At 56.6% G+C, this 17,304-nt stretch overlaps 10 protein-coding genes across 10 annotated transcripts; 4 read left to right on the forward strand and 6 right to left on the reverse strand.

Moving 5' to 3' along the window:
* Positions 1 to 97: 97 nt before the first annotated feature.
* On the forward strand, positions 98 to 1,171 carry KRP23_13736 (F-box/LRR-repeat protein 20; the record flags this gene model as incomplete). The annotated part of the gene is made up of 1 exon (XM_067884486.1): positions 98 to 1,171. One exon carries the CDS (start codon positions 98 to 100, stop codon positions 1,169 to 1,171), a length of 1,074 nt encoding a protein of 357 aa, XP_067737890.1.
* A 155-nt stretch (positions 1,172 to 1,326) lies between these two features.
* KRP23_13737 (uncharacterized protein) lies at positions 1,327 to 1,795 on the reverse strand (the record flags this gene model as incomplete). Its single annotated transcript, XM_067884488.1, has 4 exons — positions 1,327 to 1,445; positions 1,505 to 1,607; positions 1,674 to 1,736; positions 1,793 to 1,795. 4 exons carry the CDS (start codon positions 1,793 to 1,795, stop codon positions 1,327 to 1,329), a joined length of 288 nt encoding a protein of 95 aa, XP_067737891.1.
* Positions 1,796 to 2,244: 449 nt separating this feature from the next.
* KRP23_13738 (uncharacterized protein) lies at positions 2,245 to 2,576 on the reverse strand (the record flags this gene model as incomplete). The annotated part of the gene is made up of 3 exons (XM_067884489.1): positions 2,245 to 2,324; positions 2,393 to 2,434; positions 2,495 to 2,576. The coding sequence occupies 3 exons, from the start codon at positions 2,574 to 2,576 to the stop codon at positions 2,245 to 2,247; spliced, it is 204 nt and encodes a 67-aa protein (XP_067737892.1).
* A 94-nt stretch (positions 2,577 to 2,670) lies between these two features.
* Positions 2,671 to 3,765, forward strand: KRP23_13739 (putative tRNA-dihydrouridine synthase; the record flags this gene model as incomplete). Its single annotated transcript, XM_067884490.1, has 2 exons — positions 2,671 to 2,928; positions 3,010 to 3,765. The coding sequence occupies 2 exons, from the start codon at positions 2,671 to 2,673 to the stop codon at positions 3,763 to 3,765; spliced, it is 1,014 nt and encodes a 337-aa protein (XP_067737893.1).
* A 63-nt stretch (positions 3,766 to 3,828) lies between these two features.
* Positions 3,829 to 5,225, reverse strand: KRP23_13740 (tRNA-dihydrouridine(20/20a) synthase; the record flags this gene model as incomplete). The annotated part of the gene is made up of 5 exons (XM_067884491.1): positions 3,829 to 4,030; positions 4,099 to 4,816; positions 4,879 to 4,981; positions 5,062 to 5,151; positions 5,223 to 5,225. The coding sequence occupies 5 exons, from the start codon at positions 5,223 to 5,225 to the stop codon at positions 3,829 to 3,831; spliced, it is 1,116 nt and encodes a 371-aa protein (XP_067737894.1).
* A 1,345-nt stretch (positions 5,226 to 6,570) lies between these two features.
* On the forward strand, positions 6,571 to 7,650 carry KRP23_13741 (Ankyrin-2; the record flags this gene model as incomplete). The annotated part of the gene is made up of 1 exon (XM_067884492.1): positions 6,571 to 7,650. One exon carries the CDS (start codon positions 6,571 to 6,573, stop codon positions 7,648 to 7,650), a length of 1,080 nt encoding a protein of 359 aa, XP_067737895.1.
* A 497-nt stretch (positions 7,651 to 8,147) lies between these two features.
* On the reverse strand, positions 8,148 to 10,022 carry KRP23_13742 (uncharacterized protein; the record flags this gene model as incomplete). The annotated part of the gene is made up of 1 exon (XM_067884493.1): positions 8,148 to 10,022. One exon carries the CDS (start codon positions 10,020 to 10,022, stop codon positions 8,148 to 8,150), a length of 1,875 nt encoding a protein of 624 aa, XP_067737896.1.
* Positions 10,023 to 10,700: 678 nt separating this feature from the next.
* Positions 10,701 to 14,138, forward strand: KRP23_13743 (Inositol hexakisphosphate and diphosphoinositol-pentakisphosphate kinase VIP1; the record flags this gene model as incomplete). The annotated part of the gene is made up of 1 exon (XM_067884494.1): positions 10,701 to 14,138. The coding sequence occupies one exon, from the start codon at positions 10,701 to 10,703 to the stop codon at positions 14,136 to 14,138; it is 3,438 nt and encodes a 1,145-aa protein (XP_067737897.1).
* Positions 14,139 to 14,257: 119 nt separating this feature from the next.
* Positions 14,258 to 15,280, reverse strand: KRP23_13744 (uncharacterized protein; the record flags this gene model as incomplete). Its single annotated transcript, XM_067884495.1, has 1 exon — positions 14,258 to 15,280. The coding sequence occupies one exon, from the start codon at positions 15,278 to 15,280 to the stop codon at positions 14,258 to 14,260; it is 1,023 nt and encodes a 340-aa protein (XP_067737898.1).
* A 109-nt stretch (positions 15,281 to 15,389) lies between these two features.
* On the reverse strand, positions 15,390 to 17,180 carry KRP23_13745 (UTP:RNA uridylyltransferase 1; the record flags this gene model as incomplete). The annotated part of the gene is made up of 1 exon (XM_067884496.1): positions 15,390 to 17,180. The coding sequence occupies one exon, from the start codon at positions 17,178 to 17,180 to the stop codon at positions 15,390 to 15,392; it is 1,791 nt and encodes a 596-aa protein (XP_067737899.1).
* Positions 17,181 to 17,304: the final 124 nt, after the last annotated feature.

A 17,304-nucleotide genomic window follows, 5' to 3' on the forward strand; every position in this document is an offset into this window, starting at 1 on the left:
AGGTTGCATTTTGGTTGGCGGCGTAATGGACACCTTGCCCGCGCGACATGGATGCCCATGACATTTTGTGAACCTGCAGCGGCGGAACGCACCAAGGATGGCCACTGCCCTGTCGGATGCCGTGCTGAGCGAGCTGCTTTCCTTCCTGTATGTGGACGATCTCCTAGCACTGGAGCGGGTGAGCCGCTCGTGGAGACAGACGCTAGCGATCGCGTGCTTCTGGGGACACGTACAGCTCGAGCACCAGTGGCACAAGAGCGAACATGCGTCCACACTCGTGAACCTCGTGGCGAAGCGGCACGGCCCGCAGGTCAAGAGGCTGACGCTCGTCGGCTGTGTCGTACCGAAAGGCGCTTTGGTGAAGGCGGCCAAGCTCTTCTCCAGCCTGACTCACTTGACAGTGTCCGGCTGCCAAACGCTTGCGGATGAAGACTTCACGGCGATCGTCCAGGCGTCGTGTCAGCAGCTAGTAGAGGTGCGTGCAGTCAAATGTCTAAGACTCACAGATGCAGCGCTGGAAGCTGTCGGCGACGCCCACTCGCACTCGCTGGAACGAATCAACTTTAGCTACTGTAGACAGATCTCCAAGGACGGCGTGGAAGCGCTGGTTCAACGCTGCGGCAGTCTGCGATCGATCAAGTTAAAGGGATCCCCAGCCGTGACGTCTTCCGCAGTCGCCTGCATTGCCAAAAGCTGCCCCAAGCTAGACACACTCCTAGTAGGTGGAGCAAAGAACCTGACAGACGACTGCCTGTTGACCCTCGGAGATCAATGCTCGCGGTTGACGTCTTTGGACATTTCACGGAGCAACCCATTTGGATTTGGCCGAGGAGGCATCACAGACAACGCGTTGAAATACCTGGTCTCGCGATGCACGCGGCTGGAGCACCTTACTCTTTGCGGACAAGGTCAGTTGACACGCTTAGTGCTCAGCTCGCTGGCTACTTCATGCCCCAAACTTGAAACACTGGATATTGGCGGGTGCCGTGGCATCATCTCGAATCCGATCGCGTTGGGTGCAGAGCTGAGGCGCATGCGCGGGCTTCACGAGCTCAGTGTCGCGTTCACGCGTGGTCTGAAAGGAGAGCAGATCGACTTCATCGCTTCCCAGTGCCCTCAGCTGAAAGCTTTCCGCGTGGATGGAGATAACGTAGCGGCAGCTCATGCTTGATCTCCATTCAACTTGCATGTGCGCACATGCACCCTAGGATGTGTATTTACGGGAAACAGGAATGAAGATTGTGTCTTTGTCGTTAGCGACCATTAGCTTACGTAGGTATCCGCGCCATTCAAAAAAGAGAATGCAATGTGGAAGCCCCGGAGGGTCTAGTCCACGGCGTATTCAGTTTTGAAAAACTCCTCAATCGCGTGAGCTGCGGCTGTACTTAGCACCGTCACGTCCAGCAATTTCTCCGCTCCAGCTTGGGCAATGGCCGCGATGCTACCTGTGCGGCGCATGGAATCAGATACAGCACTAGCCTACATGTTTTACAAGAATACGCACCAAAGAGATCGAGCAGCATGTCACACTCGTCCACGCTGAGGAACGAGAAATTCGCTTTCAGCGTATCCATGGCATGTTTTCGAGTAAGCAGTTCATCGCTCATCTGACATAATGCAGATCAGATTTAAGAGTCTTGCAACAAGCACTGCTAGTGCCTTCTCTAACGTACGTGCTGGCTGAGTTGGTTGGCCTTCTCTGAGACTTGAAAAGCAAGTTTCTCGTGCACAGACACCTGCACCGTGTCAGAATAGGCAAAAAGACTCAGATTTGAACCATATAAGAACGGACCATGAGTTTGACGGCGGCGGATATGCTGAAAACTGCAAAACAAAGAAGCCGAAAATATTTTAGACGACGAGATTGCACGGCAGCATCAACTTCGAGGAAATTGTTTACCCGTAAAAATCTTGATGTGTACTGAATTGGCAACGGCGAGTAGTTGCAGGTCTGAGAACCGCGGCATCGGAAGTACAGCAATCGCAAACGCGTTTCCAAACGCCTTCTCGGTCTTTTGTAATCTAGGATCAATGATCTCAGATGTGTTATCTCGTTAAGGCAGGTCACACACACAGGACTCTCTTTCCTGTCGATCGCGCCCTCGATGGAGAACCCAGGAACTTCCTTGTGTATCAGCTATAAGGCCCTTGTTAACAACTGCAGGGTGATGGTCCACACTTCACAACCAATTGCGGTCACTACCATGAAAGCCACAGGCGGGAACTCTCCCTTCTGCTGCGAGATCATGATGTCTGAAACACTCCTTGAGTCGCGCGCTCGTTCAGCAATAGATTATGCTTACCAGCGAGGCAGCCTGTCGCTCCTACAGAGCAGGCCAGAACAGCGTCAGCACATTACTTTGGTCGATATATATTGTTCTTGTGCGCTCACCTTGTGGGCGGAATCCATAGATTCCTTCCAGCTCTTGAGCCACTACACAGTACCATTCCGTCACATCAACGGGTGTTCAGGAGCTTCGCATGCTGCCTCTACCTTCACTGGGCACCATTTGGGGATTGTACAGTGCTAGCTGCCCCCTGGCGCCGCGGCAGCGCGTGATCTTCCTGCTGCCCATGACGCGGAATGTGAAATTGGTAACTTCAACTTTGAGACCATCACTCTCCCACACCATCGTTACACAAATATATTTGCGCCATCCAATAGACAACATGGGCAGCTTCTGGCGGGGGCTGGCGCGGCCGTTGTACTGTGTGGCGCCCATGGCGAACGTGACGGACGCACCGTTCCGCCGCCTCATCAGTGAGATCTCCAAGCCGTCCGTCATGTGGACCGAGTTTGTGAGCTGCGAGGCGCTGACACACGACCCAGGCTCGCGCCGCCGAATGATGACCACTCTCAAGTACGCGGAGCAGGAGCGGCCAGTGGTGGCGCAGCTCTTCGGCTCCAAGCCAGAGCAGTTCTACGAGGTAAGTCTTGTTACTGTTGTATTGTAGCACTCTATATTGCACCCGACGCCGCTTCTGACACTTGCAATTGCCAATTGCCAGTCGGCCATGATCGTGCGTGACTTAGGCTTCGACGGTATCGACATCAACATGGGCTGCCCCGAGACGAACGTGAACAACCAAGGCAGCGGTGCATCTTTGATTTTGCAGCCAGAGTTGGCAGTGGAGATTGTGGCTGCGTGCAAACGCGGCGCTGGAGACCTGCCGGTGTCGGTCAAGACGCGCATCGGCTTCCACCACATCGACTACAAGGACTGGGTGCTGCGGTTGTTGGCGACGGAGCCGGAGGTCCTCACTATCCATGGACGGACACGGGACGAAATGTCCAAGGTTCCGGCCCACTGGGACGTCATTGGTGAGATTGTGACGTTGGCGAAAGCTGCGGGGTCCCCAGCTCTCATCCTCGGCAACGGTGACGTCTCAAGTCTCGTTGAGGCACAGCAAAAGGTTGACGAGTACGGTGTCGACGGTATTATGTTTGGCCGCGCGTTATTTGGCAACCCGTGGCTTTTCCAGGGTTACCCGGACACGTCACACGTACCTGTGAAAGAGAAGCTGGAGGTAATCCAGCGTCACACGCAGCTCTTCCAAGAGATGCTGGGCGACCCTGGTCTGGTGGGCTTCCAGCGCATGAAGAAGTTTTACGGGTCGTACCTGAAAGGCGTGCCTAACGCACGCCAGCTACGTGACCGCATGGCCCGTACTCAAACTCCTCAAGACGTATACACTATCATCGACGAAGCTCTCGAGTACCTTGCGGCTCAGGAATTGCAGGAGCAACTGCAGGCTGAGTCATAAAGCAATACTTCGAAGTGCAATGCAGAATATCTCTATGGTATGGTATATTGCGTTGCACAAAGTCTAGTTGCAACTGGCTGTGCATTTCTCGTCAAAACGAGAAGCTTCTTGCTGGATGAGCTCGTCTTCAACACGCGCATCCAACACCTCGTCGGGTAGGACCTTCATGGCGTTTTCGATCATCTCACGCAGCTCTGGCCGCGGGCCCTTCTTCGCCCATTGCGCCGAGATCTCACGTTTGAAAGCCTTCCCGCCGATTTCGCCGCTGCATTTAACAAATGTCAGCGCATTCAGCGACAACCCACATTGATTTCCTATAGACACTACACGTACTTGAAAAGCGCCAGCAGTGGCTTCATCAGCGCGGATGTGGCCATCGTGTAGGGCGAGTCGCCCAGCGGCACTGTCGACCCCCACTTCGCCTGTAGATTCTCGGCGTACTCCAGATACCGCTCGATAATCTCGCGACGCGACAGGTTGGGGTTGCGTTCGGCATTGAAGATGAGTCGGTCAGCATCGCGGAAGTTCCATGGCGTGTTATATGCCGCTCGCCCGATCATAACCCCGTCCACATTTGTGGTGTCCAACAGCTCACGCGCGTGCTGGATGCTCTGTACGCCACCATTGAGCGTAAAGGACAGCTCGGGGAAGTCCTGCTTCAGTTGGTACACCACATCGTAGCGTAGCGGCGGGATCGTACGGTTGTCCTTGGTGCTCAGCCCCTTGAGAATACACTTGCGCGCGTGAACAATGATGTGGCGGACGCCAGCACTTGCAACAGTGGCCACAAAATGATGCAGCTCCTCGTAGCTGTCGCAATCGTCGACGCCGATGCGGCACTTTACCGTCACCTCAGCCGCCGGTCGGTCCGGGTTCTCTTCCGCTGCCAACGCAACACTGCGCCGCATACTGGCGCAAATGTCTCGCACACGCTCGGGTTCCAGCATAAGACGAGCGCCGAAACAGCGACTGGACACTAGCGCGCTGGGACAGCCAGTGTTGAGGTTGATCTCGCAGAAGCCGCCATACGTCTGGCTCAGATGAGCAACGGCTGCGTCAACCAGGAATATCAGTACCAACACCGACAGAAACGACAAGAGCAAGTAACCTCACCGCCAAGGTCCTCGACGCTGTTGCCGCCGAGCTGCAGCGCCAGTGGCGCTTCGACGGGGTCGTGTCCGAGGAAGTACTTGAGGTTCTTCTTCTGGTGCAGCAACTGTCGCGGACAAAGGGCGAGCCACTACTAGTTAGCCGCATTGCGACGCAGCAGTCGATATGGTGGCAGCAGCGACTCACCGTTTGGTCCACCACCATTTCCGTGAACAGCAGCGTCTCCTTGGTGATCATTCTGATCAAAAAGCGGTAGTGGCGGTCTGTCCAATCCATCTGCGGCAAAGCACGGAGCTCGTCAGCGTCTTCATGCGTTGTGCAGGGTCCATTGGCAAGCGGCTTCGTACCATGGGCGCGACGGACAAGCGAGCTACAGGCGGAAGAGCAGCCATCGTTCTCAGCATGCTCCGGCCACCGATTTTGATTTCAATGTCGATTGTTTGGGCAAAATAGGTATATAGCGCCTATTTTCAAAAATAGGCATGCACTAAAAGGCATTGGAAAGCGTCTTCAACTGAACGACTTGCTGCATCTCGGTGGCAGCACGACTCAAGCGACGTGAAAAGCGCCACCGGCATCGGCATGGAGTAAATATCGCAGCGGACACTATGGCAACAGTCACCGAGCATGACCAGCGAGTCTTCAGTTGGCGTGCATGCTGTTATTAATACTGCTGTGACACCAGAGAGGTGAGCTGCTGGCAGGCTGGCAGCCTGCCGAGCCATCATCAAGGGATTCCTGTTCAGTGCCGAAGTCCTGCACATCGTGCAGCACGGCCATAGGGTCGCCGAGAAGCCCACCAGCGTGTAGCGATCGCATGTATGTACATGTAGCTTGACGGTGCTGCGCGGGCAAGGCTCGATAGCCGACCGACCGCGTGACTTCATTAGCTGACCAACCAGCCTGGCCAGCTCCTGCAGTTTGCCAATTTTGTCAAGCCAGCACTCCGTTGGCAATGATTCATTGCCCCGCTCACGGCCAATGGGCTGCCGACACGATGGAACGGCGGGGAGCTCCATGCGAGCGGAGGCTGACACCTGGCGCCGGAGCCCATGACGCAAAGACGCAGAGAAGAGCCGCGCACTGATCTTCCGCCCCCGCCCCGCCGAGGTATGGGACAGCTCGCACGCAGCAGCCTCATGGTCGGAAAATAGATACCCCCAACGTTACGCACTCGCCGCCACGCTGTGGCCCACAGCGCTAAGAAGCCCCGAGTTGATTGTTGTCGGCGGGCTCAAGACTTGACGGTCAAGTCGAGTGCTGCCAGGTGGATGGCGCGAAGCGCTCCGAGCACTGAACACTGAGGTGTCGATTCTATCTCCGCATACCCTTTCATATCTTCGGCGAGTCAGTGGGCCTTCAGTATGAATTACACCCTGTGACAATCGATTTCATCGCCAATTTTTATACGTTGTGCCGCCCTGTCTATCCATGTCCCTAACCACCGCTTCCGAGCCCACAAACTGCTTTTCGCTGGAAAACGAGCGCTCACTCGAACATCCGCAGTCTCGAGCGAACAAGCCTCCACCTCGCTCCGCCTCGGTTGGAAGCAGGTATTCCCAGCACAGCCCAGCCGCGCCGACAGCCGCGAATCGATCGAACCCTCCGGCTCGTATATTCTATATAGCAACCTCAAGCCACCCGCTTGTCGTCCACCTCCCCACCTTCCAGTCGAGAAGTTACCCCCAGACAGACATGACGCTCAGCGGCCCCGTGAAACAGCTCGAGGCCGCGCGCGGTTACGTGTACCCGCAGCCGACGGACGGCGCGCTCGTGCCTGTGAGCGCCAAGAAGGCGACGCCCGTCCACCACCTGCTGCACGGCTACCGCCACCGCGGCGCCAAGGTCTGGCACTTCCTCGGCCACAAGCTGGCGGCCATCAAGACGGTCAAGCAGCGCAAGCGCTTCCTCGAGGTCGTGGCCAAAGGCGACCTCGCCGAGGTCATGGACGCGCTCAACGCCGGCGCCGACCTCACGGTTAAGAACTCGCTGGGGCAGTCGCCCGCCTACGTGGCCGCCGCCAACGGCCTCCACCACGTGCTCACGCTGCTGCTCGAGCGCGGCGCGAACGCCAACGACGTGGCGCAGGACGGCTCCTCGCCGCTGCACGCTGCCTGCGAGAACAACCGCGCCCGCGCGGCCAAAATCCTGCTCAAGTACAACGCGCGGGTGGAAGTCGCGGCGCTCAACGGCTGCACGCCGCTGCACGCCGCAGCCAAGCACGGCCACTCGGAGATCGTGGCCATCCTGCTCTCGGCGCGTGCCAAGTACGACTTCCCGATTCGGGATTCGACCACGACGGCGCTACTGCTGGCCTGTATGGCTGGCCACTCGAACGTCGTCGAGCAACTGCTGGACGCCGGCGCCGATCCGCAGGTGGAAGACGCGGACGGGAACACACCGCTGCACTTTACTAGTCGCGATGGCAACTACCGCGCTACGTACCTTCTGCTGACGGCCGGAGCCGACCCGGACATGCCGAACGAGCAGGATGAGACGGCCTTTGACATGGCCGAGATGCAGGGCCACTCACACGTGCAGTACTTGCTGGAGACTAACGGCATGGGTGTGGACGGCCAGACAGTGGACGAGATGGACCTGGCTTGCGCCCAGGACACTCGCCTCAGCGAGGCGCTGGCCCGCAACCGGCCTGAAATTGCCGAGGTAATCGTCAAACTCCACATGAAGTACGCCGGTTACTTGGCGTTGGGCGCATTGCCAGAGGACGAGCGCGTGACGGAGTTCTCGGAGAACCACAACCAACTGGTGTTCTAAGCGACTCAACTGTGGAACGCCGCATGCCGAGCCTATTACGCCCCTGTATGTACAACAACAACCCATGCGCAAATCAAGACAGAGAGCTTCGTGCTCCATGTGAGAGAAGCAGATTCAATGCTTGTCTCCATATCAACCCCCCCACCATCAATAAATCTAGCCCACTATTCAGCACGATTCCAGCGATAGAAGCAGGAGCAGTGCTCGTTCGATGTGTGTGTAGCTAGAGTGCTGTGCCGTAATATGTCGATGTGAAATGCAGTTCTAGATTCCTCTTCATCAACTTGTCTGGCGGGCGTGCACTGGAAGAGATCGCCACGAGTTGAGTTGCAGACTCGAGGTCGGGGATGCACAGACCGTGTAGCAAGCTCATTCGGGCTCACGTCTTGAGGAGTACAGAAATCAGCGTTGGTGCTGGGGAACTTCGTGGCAGTACTTATATAAAATTGATTGGCACCCTTCGCTTCCTACTTGCTACAACCTAGTCTCTCGTTGTTCTACAGGCAGCCGGACGACAAAACCTTGCTTCGGTGGAGCACGCGGCCTTCAGGGGTGTATGGCCGTCCGTTATACTGCTTCGCGTGCACGCGGACCACACGCGGCACGTACCGATCCTCGTCGTCGTCTTTGACCAAGGACGCACAGGCGCAGTGGCACACATTGTTCCCTCCACAGCCACCTCCGGAAACCGAAGAAGTCTCTGAATACGAGTGGCGCCGCTCTGTGTCTCGGGGTGCTATCCGATTGCTTCGATGTGGTTGCTGGCCGGCGTTGAGTTGCGTGGCCCCCAGAGATGCTCGCTTTTTCATTCGAGCTTTCACCTGGGCTTCCGCTGCCGTGGCTGCCGACACTCCTCGAGAGTCAAGACACTTTTGCCTAAGCGATTGTGGAGTTGGCGGTCTCTTCATGTACGCTGCACCCTTCACGCTGCTGGAGGCACTTCCGACAGAAGATGAAGCATAGGAGCGCACGCTCCCAGCACTACGCGGGCGGGGAGTACACGTTCCATCACTGCGACCAGCGATACTCGCCGTATCCGCTTCGCTGGGCACACTTTCACTAACGCCTCGTTGCCGAGGTGGGTGCGCAGAGGTAACTCGATGAAGAGGGCGGGCACAGGATGCTCCTTTTCCACCTGCCTCTAGATGAGGGCTGTGAATATCGCACATTGACATCGAAGTTGTTGGCTGGAGGCTTTGGCGCACCGACACATTCTTCATCCGCTGCTGATCCAACATCTCTCGTCTCTGCTGCAGCATGTGCGTCTTGCGAGGGTTTGCCGTCCTTGGCCGTTCCTTCTTCACACGAGTAGGTGGGGAGTTTCCTTCTTCCGTGCTGACAGAAGACGCCGATCCCCGACGGGGGGTACCTCGAACTGACGGAGGATCCGTTGCTGGGCGTAGTCTTCGTCCATTAGCAGTCGCCTCCGCGATACCCCCTAACTCGCTCCTTTCACTAGTTTCATCCTCGTCTTCACTATCGCTTCGAGTCCAGATCCCCCCAGGAACTCGGCTGTTGTCTGGGTATGCTGGCGGGTCTATAAACTGCAAGAACTCCTTCAGATCGATTTCACCATTGCTATCCTGGTCACATATCGAGAAAAGCTGGCGCATTTGCTCGTCACTCGCGTAGATACCGAACTTCGTCTTGAGGTTAAACTGCAAGCCGTTCATACGAATGCCTTGGTCTCGTCCGGAGCGCAGCATTTTGAACGCGCGACGATACTGATCCTCTCCGCTGGGCGTCTTCTGCACGACTTTGGCCTGGATTTGCTTCATTAGCTGCTCGATCGTCCAGTTCGAGGCTGTCCCCGTGTTGTCCACGTATCCCGCCGTAATTTGGCCTTGGCAAGCCAAAAACTCCTGCCGAGCTTCGTGTTTGAGCCGTGCAAGCTTCTCCTCGCTCTCCAACTGGCTGACTTCAAACCACTGCCGGCCGTAGTTGTAGTCGGGAGGAAGAACGCGCCGGATGAACTCTTGGAGGTCGATCGTTCCGTTGCGGTCCTCGTCATACTTGTCAAAGAGTAAGTGCAGCTCGCTATCGTCCAGGATGATACCGAACTTGACTCGTAGCTGTTCCTTGAAGCTAAGGAAGTCAATGCCCTCACCGCGATTGCCTTCGAGTAGCCGATAGGCCTGCTGGTACACGAAGTTGCCGGCAATCAGCGTCTTCTCCTGGATCTTCTCCTGCAACTTGCGCTCCACCTTGTCAACGTCCCATCGGAAGTTCTGCAGCGAAGGTGGCAGCTCGTGCCCGATGGGGTCCCGAAACAAAATCTTGGGCGGTGAGCTGCACAGCTTGTTCACATCCCTCTTCTTCTTGGTGGGCCGACTACCGGTACCCGGCACACGCTTGAGCACCGCGCCTTTCATTGCCGAGCGAGGTAGCGCCGAGACGAAAGGTGGGCTTAGAGGTGTTCTTGCAATGCTGCCGGACAGAACTAGGATGACCACAGGCAAGAAAGCAGCACAAGATAGGCAGTGAGATACTCACCCGAGCGGGGTATTAATACTCCCAACAGATCCAAGCATTTTACTCCATGCCCGCGACAATCGTCCTCGGCTTCCGCGGGGGCTATACATAGGCAAGTGCCGCTGACGGCAACAAAGTGACCATCACTCTGAAAGCTCATGTTGAAGTTGGATCGGAGGGGCATGCTGAGCAGTTGCTGGCAAAGTCTCTTATCAATCAACCCCACAGCTCACATGCAGCTAGCATTCCATTGTAGGTCGCACGAATCCTCCCAAACGCCCACGTGACAACCGTACACGACAGGAAAGACAATTCGATGCACTGCAGCGCCAATATTAATAACTATTCATCGTAAACGGATGACTTTGACCACCATGATGACACCGCCAACTGCATCTTCAGGTAGGCAGCAGCGTCAGCAGACATAAAGTACCCCGGAGCCCTACCGGTATCCTACAAGTTCGTTCCGAGGTGCAAGTCCGTCGCGACCAAGCAAACCGTCGACCCTCTGTAGCCATGTCGATTTTCCGCCAATCCCAGTCGGCGCGGGTCGAGCAAGACCGTCACTCTCATTCTGCATGACGTCGCTGAGCGCTGCGTCCGGACTGGAGGGCGCGCCCCCGCCCAATTCGACGCCCTTCGATGCGCCCGACGCGCGGTTCACGCTAGGTATCTGCGTCATGGAGCGCAAGGCGCGTTCGGCGCCCATGATGGAGATCCTGGGGCGCCTGCCGCCCGCGCTCTTCCGCGTCGAGTTCTTCGGAGACGACACGATTCTGAACGAGGACGTGGAGAACTGGCCGCGCTGCGACGCACTCGTGGCCTTCTTCTCCCAGGGGTTCCCGCTGCAGAAGGCGCAGGACTACGTGGCGCTACGCCGACCCGTGGTGGTCAACGACCTGGGTACGCAATATGTTCTGCAGGACCGACGCGAGGTCTACCGCGTCCTGCAAGAGCACGACGTGCCCACGCCCCGCCACGTCTTTGTGAGCCGAGATGGCTATGGAGGACAGACGGAGCCCCCTGAGCTTGTCGAAGGGGACGACTTCATCCAGGTGGACGGCGTCCGGATCAACAAACCGTTCGTGGAGAAACCCGTGGACGGAGAGGACCACAACATCCACATTTACTACCCTATGAGTGCAGGCGGAGGCTGCAAGCGGTTGTTCCGCAAAATCGGCAACCGGTCCAGCGAGTATGACTCACAGGTCAACACGGTGAGAGGAGGCGGAGGCTCCTACATCTACGAGGAGTTCCTGTCCACACAGGGAACGGACGTGAAAGTCTACACGGTGGGGCCGCACTACGCCCACGCCGAGGCGAGGAAATCGCCTGTGCTGGACGGACGAGTGGTGAGAGACGCTGATGGCAAGGAAGTGAGATATCCGGTGATGCTCTCAACCGAGGAGAAGCAGATCGCCTTCCGTGTCTGCCGGGCTTTCAAGCAGACCATCTGCGGCTTTGACATCTTGCGCGTGCGTGACGCCTCGTACGTGTGCGACGTGAACGGTTGGAGTTTTGTCAAGAATTCTGAAAAGTACTACGATGACTGTGGCATCCTGCTTACACAATACCTCGAGCAAGCGCTGGCTAGTGGCGGCGCAACGGCTGGCGAGGACTTTGGTGTTGATAGCTCCGCCTTCAGCTCGGTCACCTTTCGTTTTGCCCCCGATGCACCGCCTCCTAGTGCAGAGCTGTCGGAGCCCCCGACAGCGCACAGGCATGCAATGCTTCGTTGTCATACCTCGTCGATCGCCGAGTCGGAAATTTCTGAAGCTGACAGTATCACGGATGGCAACGAGGATAGTCTATACCAAGAAGAGGAACTGCGCTGCGTGCTAGCCATAATCCGACACGGTGACCGCACGCCCAAGCAGAAAATGAAGATGAATGTTTGCCACCCGGCATTTCTACAATTTTACGAAGATCGTCTCCGCGAGTCCCAGCAGGAGAATGGAGACGGGAATGACACTAAGAAGAAAAAGAAGATGGACCTGAAGATTAAGGCCGTGGGGAACTTGGAGCGCTTGCTTCTGGTGAGCAATGATCTGCTACACAAATATGAGACCCGCGATCCGGCTTTCATGGACTTCCTGGAGCAGCGTGAGGTCAAGTTTGGTGAAGACGCAACGGACCGTGTTAAAGGATATCGGACGCTGCGTGATGTGCTACAGCGCTGGCAGCTCGTAGGTATTAATCGCAAGGTACAGCTGAAGCCCAAGGAGTTCGTTAATGTGCCAGTTGAAAATGCTTCCGCTGACGGAGAGCAGCCGACCGTACGCAGAGTGAGCAAACTGCTCCTGATTATCAAGTGGGGAGGAGACCTCACCCACACGGGTGAAGAACAGGCTGAACATCTTGGCCAGAAGTTTCGGCGGATGATGTATCCAGGTGGTGCAGGTGGGCTTAATCGCTTGCACTCGACATACCGCCACGACCTAAAGATATACACGAGCGATGAAGGTCGTGTTCAGAAGACAGCCGCCTCATTTGCTAAGGGTTTGTTGGAACTGGAGGGTGACATTATCCCAATCCTTGTTGGACTTGTACTGAAGTCCAAGGACGCTGACTCAATGTTGGACCAGTCGGGATCCTCTGCACAAGAAATCATAATGCGCGTGAAGCAGCGCCTGCACAAGATTATCCACCGCGAAGACCATTGCAGTCAATTAATCGCCTCCAACTCCCGGCTTATTCGCTCCGTGGCACTTGCTCTCACGAAGGTGGATCAACCCATTAGGAAAATGGGGATCATGCACAAGCTTCTGCAGTCGTTGAAAGAACAACTTACACGCATGCTCCAAGAGAAAGCTCAATACCGGACTGAGATTGACAGGTGGAAACAGAAGAAAGCCGATGCTGGTCGCCTGCTGACTCCTTCAATGGGTCGCTCTGCGAGTGTCAATGAGCTGAGCCAGCCCAGAAGCCGCCACGTGCATTCATACGCCCCGCGAAAGAAGCACAGCGAAGGCAGCAATATCCCCAGTGACGCCGCCAATAGCAGCGTGGGCTTGCGGAAGTTGCGATTGCAGGAACCGTTGCCGGCAGAAGAAATCAAGTACCCAGAGCCCTGCGGCCGCGAGACACTTGAGGTAATGCGTGAGCGCTGGGCTAAATTGTACCGTGATTTCTACGTAAAGAAGCGTGACACGTACGATTTGTCCAAGATTCCAGACATCCACGACTGCATTCGTTACGATGCAGTCCACAACGCACATCTGAATTTGACCGATGTTCGTGAGCTCCTGGAGATCTCGAGTGCGCTGTCGCACGCGCTGGTGCCTCAGGAGTATGGCATCAATGTGGACGAAAAGATTTTCATCGGGTCAGCAATGTGCCGAACGCTACTGTCGAAGATTAACACCGACTTGGACTTAGCCCGCGGCCTTGGCTCTGACGTTCTGAAAGACCACAACACTCATCGGCTGAACCCGTCGTACGCGAAGAAGATCAAATCGACGCACCGCTCCGTGCGCACACGCCTCTACTTCACAAGTGAGTCTCACCTGCACTCTCTGCTGAACGTTCTGCGCTATGGGCGCGAGGATTGCACCGTCAAGAGCCCCGTTGGCGAAGAAGCACGAAAGTGGGTCGAGGACATCCCTGAGCTCTGCTACATGACGCACTTCGTCGTCCGTGTCTTCGAGCGCGTTCAGTACTCGCTGACTGACCCTCAACGGTTCCGCGTCGAAATCTCGGTGTCTCCTGGAGCGGACCAAGACCCGCTGCTATCTGATCCGGAGAAGCAGATCGAGGTAGCCCCGCTGAAAATTATCTCGCGAGAGGGCCTCACTTGCCAGGAACTCGTAGACTACGTGGCCGACTGTATCGATTATGCGGAGCAAAACGAGATCAAGGAGATGATCAGCCGCACGGTGGCGGTCAAAAGCGACGATAGTCCAGGGACTACCCCAGATGAGAGCAGCAGCAACAGTGGCGATGTCACGCCGGTGAAGCGCTCAATGTACTCGCTCAGCAACAACAGCAGCGATAGCAACTTCAGCAGCGACAACTGAGCCTAAGAACTAGGACGCGGGGAAGAAAAAAACTACGGTGCTCAGTAAGTATTGCTGGTTAGGGAATAATAGCTTTGTTCTACTGTCACTGGGTCATCGGTACTTCATCGTGTAGGCACTTAGGTCTGTTGTGTGTCATCCTCAGGAGCTTGCTGCTGCCAACGTTTTCGGTAAGCTTCTTCCGCGTACGCTGCAGCCTCAGCTTCGGCCTCCGCTTCAGTACCGCGACCATTATCAAAGCCAGCGCTTTCGCAGCCACTTCCAGGGTCTCGTTTGATCGACGGCGACGGTGGCTGCTGCTCGCATTCTTCAGGTCGGCCACCGCCAGCGGATCCACCAGTCGGGACGGAAGTATCAAAGCGCGAAATCTCATCGTGTCGAGACTTGAGGTGCAGAAACTCCTCGCGCCCATGATCCAAGTGCACCATCTCGTCATTTAGGTGCTCGGTTTGCTCGAACTGGGTGATCTCACGATGAGCAAACTCGCCGTCCAACGACTCCATGTGAAGCACTTCGGTTTGGTGGCGCTCCTTCTCCACTAGTCGCTGCGGCTGGCCCTTTTCGTCGATCTTGGTGTACTCGGTGATTCTCTCCTGAATGGTGACCTCACGCTTCTTCCAAAGACCAGGGGCCGGGGGAGCTCGCGCCACTGCGTGCTGCGCGCGTGACAGATCGAAAGTCACTAGAGCCTCGCTCACTAGGTGCGTTCTAGAAGAGCGAGGCGGGGGAGTAGGGAGACTACCGTCATACTGTTGCCGCTCTTCCTGCGCCGCGCGAACTGCTGCCGACTGAAGAAAGTGTACGAAGTCATCGAAGCCAAGCTGCGTCTGCTGTGGCTCCAAATCAAATACTTGCACGAGCAGCAGACGCCGAAATGGCGGAATGGACAAGTAAGCGCACACCTCGTCCAGCTCCACAAAGTCACCATTCTTCCTCGGGTCGCTGCTTTCAACATGTTTCTTGAGAAACTGGAACTGCTCCTGCAATGTCTCCTTCGGGCGTCGTAGATTGAACGCGCGCAGCACCAAGAAGTGTTGAAGCTTTACGCGTCGCTCCGCCCCACGCGCTTCTCGTGCCGTGGTCTGGTTACCAACGGGGTGCAGGTTACTTCGTCCACTGTTTTCTCCTGTTGTCACGGTCATTGTGTCTTCTTGGACGAAGCCACTCCAGCAAAGTTGTTGTGTGCAGATAAGCGTGCTTCTGGTAGTGATATTGCTCGCCTTCGCCGGCTAGCTGCATTAAAATTAGCGCCTAGTTCACCGTCCCATGATTATCTTCTGCCGCATCTTGAACCTTTTCTTCTTCCTCCTGGGCGTTTTCATACGCCCACGGTGCCAGAAGATCCGTCTCAACGTCCACTGACGGCGAGTTGTTATCCCGATCCTCCTCTTTGCTGCTTAAGATGACGCATGCGTGCGCGAATGCACAACGCAGACGTCCGAATGCGCGTCTGGAACAAAGGGCCCCCAGGTCACGTTCGGTCTCCACAGGGTCTTCTAAGCAAAGTCGGCTGTCATTTTGGCGAGACCAGCCCTTACTTGCTTTGGGCATGATGTCGTTCGCGCGAAGGCTGACTACTGTGTGCTCATAGTCGAACTCACAAGCGTAGAAGCGGAAAAATCCACGTCGAAGTGAACGCCAGCCTTGCACTTCACGATTAGCTTGTTCATTGGCACCGACAAAACTCTTGTCAGCCTTCTCGAGCTTCTCGTCAATGTCACCTTCTTTTAAGACATGCAGTGCAGCTCCATCCTCAACAACATGTGCGCTGCAGTCCAGTACGGGTAGCACATTGATGCGTTGAAGGTAATACAGACCAAGCAGCATGAGCCCATAAGAACTCAATGCGCCACCAACCACGCGCTTCTTGGCCTGCCGCCATTCACGAAGCCACCTGCACAGTCGCCGCACCTGCCAACGCTGCTTCTTCTCCAAGGTGTTGGTATTAGTGCCTCCGTACAGGAACCACCGCAGGAGACGCGTATTCCAAATAGCAGGAACGTTGTTCACGCACAAATCGCACGGCAGGTCAGAGGCAGGGTCGCGGAAGTGCACAATAGGGATACGCGCTCGCGTCACAGCAGTCGCATCCTGTTCGTTTTCCCCTGTGGCATCAGGAAGAAGATAGAGCATGAGATGTTCCCTCACTTCCGTGACGAGAGGAGCTGTTTCCTGGCGGAACTGGGGCGCCGACGGTAGCAACGCGCACAGATCTACATCTGCAGAGCTCCTCCCAACGTCATCGAACGAAGACAAAAGGCCAGTGACTGACGAACCAAACAGCAGCACGCGCGCGTCAGGCCACAACAGTCGCAGCACGTTCTGCACGCGGCGAGCCACTTGCTGTCGAGGTTGGAGCTCCATGTCAGCATCGTCGACCGCTCCCTCCTCATCAACAGCTGATCCAGCAGTCATGCGACCAGCGAACGCGCGCGCATGTGTCGGCACAAGATGCAGTAGCTCCCCCGTCTTCAGACACTGCGTCACCAGTGCGCGTTGCAGCCCCAGGCCCCTCTCCTTCTTGTCCTGCACCTTGGCGTCGTCCGACGCTGTTGGGTGTAGCATCAGATGCACTGCGGCCTTCACCACCTGTTCCTGTCCCTTCTTGTCAGCCAGCCACGGCCACACGAAGCGGCGCAGTCGCTCGCTCGTAGCTAGCGTGCGCTCGTCCAGCTCCACCAGGAACTGCGCCAGCAGCAGCGGGGACAGCGCCACGTCCGCCGCATTAACCGCAGCCAGCAGATCATCGCCATTTAGCCCCAGACGCTTCGCGTAGTGCGCGGCGGCCCGCGGAGCTTCGCGATCCCTCAGAATCACGCGCACGACCGTCGCGCGGGCCTCCGCCGTGTCCAAGCGCAGCGCGAGGCTCTGCGCCGCATCCCACTCGCGACTGGAGCTGCCGCGCAGCAGCTGGTCGAGGTCCTCGGGTGAAGACGCGACGGGCGGCACTCTCGCTAGTCGCTCCGCCTTGGACTTGCGCCGCCCTCGCCGTTTCTTGCGACTCGGAGCAGCGGCATCGGCGTCTCGGTCTTGGCGCTTCATTTTCCGACTGATTGGCAAGGAGGCGAAATTCGCTGATTGGGTCGAGGAGAGGCCAATGGGACGCGTCGAAGGCTTCACACTTCAACTTGACTGCAACTTGCTTTTTGGTATTGGAGCGACTCGA

This window comes from Phytophthora ramorum (genome assembly GCF_020800215.1).
Source record: "Phytophthora ramorum isolate Pr-102 chromosome Unknown Phyram_PR-102_s0019, whole genome shotgun sequence".
NCBI lineage: Eukaryota > Oomycota > Peronosporomycetes > Peronosporales > Peronosporaceae > Phytophthora > Phytophthora ramorum.